Source organism: Alnus glutinosa, chromosome 14 (assembly GCF_958979055.1).
Source record: "Alnus glutinosa chromosome 14, dhAlnGlut1.1, whole genome shotgun sequence".
Taxonomy (NCBI): Eukaryota; Viridiplantae; Streptophyta; class Magnoliopsida; order Fagales; family Betulaceae; genus Alnus; species Alnus glutinosa.
Window position 1 is genome coordinate 22,234,923 of NC_084899.1, and position 6,000 is coordinate 22,240,922.

A 6,000-nucleotide genomic window follows, 5' to 3' on the forward strand; every position below is an offset into this window, starting at 1 on the left:
CCTACAATATTCAAGTCAAAATGGGTCACTAGATTGGTATTGGAGACAAAGCATTGCATTCAGTCAATGATCCAGCAAAGTCTCTTTACTGTTCTCCCTCTATATTTGGTTCTTTGTTCCTATCCTGCTTATTTTTTTGTCAAACCTTTTTTAATTTTTTTTGGTACTTTTATTTGCAGTATCTTTTTTTTTCTTCTTCTTTTTCTTTTTCAAATACTTGTGGAGGTGGCCGGCAGATAACAGATAGAAAAGTATGGTGTTGGTATGGTGCTTGTAGTGTAGATGTTAAGGTCTTTGGTTGGATTTCAATAAGGGCCTTGCCATAAGAAAACGAAACGTGCTTAGATTCCATTGTGGGAGGTTCCCGAAGTCATGCCCTAGAGCTTTGGGCTTTGGGCAGCATATATTGTTTCTTTTGGTAAAATTTTCTCAGTAACTTGAATAAAATCATATGACCACATTTATTCCTTAGACACATAGCTCATAAAAAATAGCAAATGGGGTAGGTTTTTAGGTTTCATCCGCCACATGGTATTAGCCTTGAAATTAGGGCTATCTTTAGATTATGACACGATCAATAGGTTTCATCCAACTACAAGCAAGCTAAGACCAGCCAAGGTACCAAAGAAATACTTCCAATTGCAGTTTAAACTTTTGAAGAAGTTTTTATGGATTAAATGCTCTATTATATATATTTTTCCCACGCACAAAACTCATAACCTTTGAAGATTTTTGTTTTTTGTTTTTGTTTTTTTTTTTTTTAAAAAAAAGAAGAAGAATGAATTAACTTTTGATGATGAAGTTTGGAAGGGATCTATGATTATAAAGTGCAATAATATGCTTTGCATTCAGTGAAGCATTTGTCCCAAAGAAAAGATGATGCCAATCTTGTTATGTGTGTTAGTGCCATATGAATCACTTTCTTTTATATAACAATTCTTGCCATAGCTGCATGTCTGGTATATCGGAAATCCCAAGTGAGCAGCATGTATTTCAAGATTAATTTCTCTCTGTAAATATTGAATATTCCACAAATATATAACATATATATTTCCTTCCATAACTGATGTCATAAAAATGAAGCCTAAATTGCAGAAATACAAAAAAAGAAAAAAAAGAAAAGAAAAGAAAAAAAGAGAGAGCAAAGGTTCCATAGATGCATCTTGAGCAATTCTAATGATGGGAAACACTCTTTGGGAACAGCTTTAAATGAAAGTTTGAACTTGCTCTCACAGAAAAAGAGTTATAAGTAATGTGAATGACCTTCAAAATTCAAATGGGCTGGGGCGGTGGCTCAACTATCAAAAATAAGAATAGTCCATATCACTGTCTATATTGAGGAAAACAATGCAAGAACACATGGTGTATTGCTAATGAGTAATATAACAATACCCTATTCAATTTAGTGAGACTAAATTGTACAGCAAAAAACAGAACCCCGAGGTGAAAGTGATGGTGGTGGTGTGGCTCCAAATCTTTAAATCTAATTTTCCTCTTTCTTTATCTCTTCTTTTCTTGCTTGACTGCAAAGGAAGTATAATAACAAGACTACTATATTGCAGTAGGGAGACAAGCTAATAGAACCGCTTTGACAATTTACTTTCAATTTCAATTAAATATTTTTCGTGTTGAAACTTATTTATTAAGGTGGAGTATGAGCCTACACGTAAAGAAGAACATTAAATTTACCATTTCTTATCTGTTTAAGTTTTTAAGATAAGTGGTGATTTAGCATGGTATCATAGTTAGAGGTCTTGAGTTCAAACAGACTCTATGATTTACCTCCTATTTCAATTAAATATTCCACATTTTCACGTGTAAAGCCTCACTTATTAAGATGAGGTTTTATTTTCTATCTGCTTAAACTTTATAGACAAGTGATGATTTAACCGCAATAAGAAAGAGAACTTGGTGAGAAAGGAGAGACCCGATGAAAAACCAGAGTGGTTGGGGTTTTGAGGCAATTGACAATGCCAATGCCAATGCCGAGACAGTCCTTCAACACTCACAACCACCATCCAATGCCGAGGCAATCCATCACCGCCTTTCACCACCACCACCACTATCATCTCCTCTTCATCCTTACACTCTTGGTGTCATCTTTCTCTTCTTCTACTGCAAACAATGAAGTTGTTACACTATATTCATGGCTTCAGAGCTCTGCTTCACCTTCTCCAGCTTTTTCCAACTGGAACCCTTCAGACACCAACCCTTGTAACTGGTCTTACATAACTTGTTCTTCGGAAGAGTTTGTCACTGAGATAAATATCCAGTCTGTTGAGCAAGCTCTTCCCTTCCCTTCCAATCTTTCCTCTCTTCACTTCCTCCAAAAGCTCGTCATTTCCGGTGCTAACCTCACCGGAACAATCTCTCCTGATATTGGATATTGCACTCTACTTACAGTCATTGATGTTAGTTCCAACAATCTCGTGGGAAGTATTCCTTCAAGTATTGGGAAGCTCCAAAATCTCAAGAATCTTATTGTATTTGATAATTACCTAAGTGGGAAACTGCCGGTTGAACTGGGACAACTCTCAAAATTGGAATCTATACGTGCCGGAGGGAACAGAGACATTGCAGGAAATATTCCAGACGAGCTTGGAGACTGCAAGAACTTGCAGGTGCTTGGTCTGGCTGATACTAAAATTTCAGGCTCTATACCGGCTTCATTGGGTAAATTAAGCAGGCTTCAGACGCTCGCAGTGTATACTACTATGCTTTCCGGTGAGATTCCGCCAGATTTAGGGAACTGTACGGAGCTTGTCAACTTGTTCATGTACGAGAATGATCTCTCAGGCTCACTTCCAGCAGAGTTGGGTAAGCTTCAGAAGCTGGAGAAGTTGTTATTGTGGCAGAACAATTTTGATGGAACTATTCCTGAGGAAATTGGAAACTGTAAAAGCTTGAAGATCATTGACCTCTCCTTGAATTCTCTTTCTGGAAGCATACCTCGGTCCTTCGGAAACCTCTCAAATCTTGTAGAGCTTATGCTTAGTAACAATAACATCTCTGGTTCAATCCCATCAGTTCTTTCAAATGCTACAAGCCTCCTACAGTTACAGCTTGATACTAACCAGATATCAGGATCGATCCCTGCAGACCTTGGGATGTTGACAAAGCTAACAGTCTTCTTTGCTTGGCAGAACAAACTTGAAGGAAGCATTCCGCCGGCATTGGCCAGCTGCCGGAGCCTCGAAGCCTTAGATTTGTCGCACAATGTACTCACTGGTAGCTTACCACCTGGGATATTTCAGCTTCAAAATTTAACAAAGCTTCTTTTGATTTCCAATCACATTTCGGGTTCAATCCCTCCAGAGGTTGGTAACTGCATTTCTCTTATCCGGCTTCGGCTAGTGAATAATCGAATCGGAGGGGAGATCCCGAAAGAAATCGGGTTCCTCAATAGCCTTAGTTTCCTTGACCTGTCGGAAAATCGTCTTGTTGGATCAGTGCCAGATGAGATGGGAAATTGTACTGAACTGCAAATGCTGAACCTAAGTAATAACACTATTGGAGGCACCTTGCCTAGCTCTTTATCTGCTCTTACCAGGATTCAAGTATTGGACTTTTCTGTTAATCAGTTTGTAGGTCAAATTCCTGGGAGTTTTGGGAGACTTACTTCTTTGAACAGACTCCTCCTTAGTAGGAACTTCCTCTCTGGTTCAATCTCCTCTTCGCTTGGCCGCTGTTCAGGTCTTCAGTTGCTTGATTTTAGCAGCAATGCACTTTCTGGTACAATCCCAGCAGAATTATTTGAAATTGAAGCTCTTGATATTGCTCTGAATTTGAGTTTCAATGCACTGTCTGGTGTGATCCCACCTCAAATTTCTGCTCTCAACAAGCTCTCCTTGCTAGACCTTTCTCACAATAAGCTGGAAGGTGACTTGATGGCACTATCGGGGCTTGTGAATCTTGTTTCTCTGAACATTTCCTACAATAATTTCACAGGTTATCTTCCAGACAGCAAGCTGTTTAGACAGTTATCGGCAACAGAGTTGGCAGGGAACCAAGGATTGTGTGCTAAGGGTCACGATGCATGTTTCCTAAGCAATGCTACAACAATGAGCATGACAAGCAGCCGTGGTGGTTTCAGGAGGTCACAGACACTTAGACTAACCATTGGATTGTTAATTGCTCTGATAATTGCATTGGCAATTCTCGGGGCTGTCGCATTTTTTCGAGCACGGAAAATGATCAGAGATGACAATGATTCTGAGATGGGAGAGGATTCATGGCCTTGGCAGTTTACTCCATTCCAGAAGTTGAACTTGTCAGTTGAACAAGTTCTGAAGTGTCTAGTTGAGCCCAATGTTATTGGAAAGGGTTGTTCAGGAATTGTTTACAGGGCAGAAATCGAAAACGGGGAAGCGATTGCAGTAAAGAAGCTCTGGCCAACAACAATGGCTGCTGGATACAATTGCCAAATTGAAAGGTTAGAAATCAATAGAGGAATTCGTGATTCATTTTCAGCTGAAGTAAAAACTCTTGGATCTATTCGGCACAAGAACATTGTAAGGTTCTTGGGTTGCTGTTGGAATCGAAACACAAGATTGCTAATGTATGATTACATGCCCAATGGGAGCTTAGGTAGTCTTCTCCATGAAAGAAGTGGCAACTGCTTGGAATGGAACCTGAGATATCAGATTGTATTGGGGGCAGCTCAAGGTTTGGCTTATCTACACCATGACTGTGTTCCTCCCATTGTTCACAGGGACATTAAGGCCAACAACATTCTCATTGGTCCTGAATTTGAACCCTACATTGCTGATTTTGGGCTTGCCAAGCTTGTTGATGATGGAGATTTTGCACGGTCTTCCAACACTGTTGCTGGTTCCTTTGGTTACATTGCTCCCGGTTTGTACAGTTTTCTAATAATTCACAACTTTTTTAGCATCCCAAATTGATTTCAGGGTCTTAAGTACTAGTTTATAATTTTTAACATGAAATGAAAGAATTCATAACAAAACCAAATGTTCATTCATAAACCATACCAAAACTAACTGCATTGTGAATAACTATTTGTCATATATTATTTTCACATCTCTAAGTTTGCTTCTGCCTATGGTTTGCAGAGTATGGGTATATGATGAAGATAACAGAGAAGAGTGATGTGTATAGCTATGGTGTTGTTGTTTTAGAAGTGTTAACAGGGAAGCAACCAATTGATCCAACCATACCAGATGGGCTTCACATTGTAGATTGGGTAAGGCAGAAGAGAGGGGGAGTTGAAGTGATGGATGCAAGCTTACGCGCTCGGCCGGAATCGGAAATCGAGGAAATGTTGCAAACCTTAGGCGTGGCTTTGCTTTGTGTAAATCCTTCCCCAGACGATAGGCCAACCATGAAAGATGTAGCAGCAATGCTCAAAGAGATAAGGCATGAGAGAGAAGAGTGCATGAAATTTGATATGCTTCTTAATGGGTCTATTGCAAATGAAAGACAAGAGAACAATAGCTGCAATGGAGGTCCATCAGAAAAGATGGAACATTCATACCTTCACACCAACAACACAAGCTTTTCTGCATCATCATTGCTTTACTCTTCTTCCTCCAATGCTAAAACAACTTTCAAATAGTTCAGATCGAGTTCCTTGGATTTTGTTTCTAGACCAGTTTAGTTTTCACCAATCTGGTTTCCTTATGTTAGATAACAACGTTTTAATAATCAGAATAAGCAAATAGTTCAGATCGAGTTCCTTGGATTTTGTTTCTAGACCAGTTTAGTTTTCACCAATCTGGTTTCCTTATGTTAGATAAGAACGTTTTAATAATCAGAATCAGCAAAGTTCAGCTTTGGTCATATGATTCTTACATTTTATCAATTACATTTAATTGACAAGGGACATCGAAATCTGAGTATTTCAACATATATAACATTTCAACTGCATACTTTGCATCATATACTAATTAACCTTTACATGTTTAATGAAATCTATCTTATTACTAATAAAAGTTTTTTTAATTTTTTTTTTTTTAGAAAAACTTTGTTTACCACCACTGA

At 38.6% G+C, this 6,000-nt stretch overlaps 1 protein-coding gene across 1 annotated transcript; it reads left to right on the forward strand.

The window, feature by feature from the left end:
- Positions 1-1,934: 1,934 nt before the first annotated feature.
- On the forward strand, positions 1,935-5,690 carry LOC133857723 (LRR receptor-like serine/threonine-protein kinase RGI2). The gene is made up of 2 exons (XM_062293051.1): positions 1,935-4,854; positions 5,073-5,690. The coding sequence occupies exons 1-2, from the start codon at positions 1,971-1,973 to the stop codon at positions 5,573-5,575; spliced, it is 3,387 nt and encodes a 1,128-aa protein (XP_062149035.1). The 5' UTR covers positions 1,935-1,970; the 3' UTR covers positions 5,576-5,690.
- Positions 5,691-6,000: the final 310 nt, after the last annotated feature.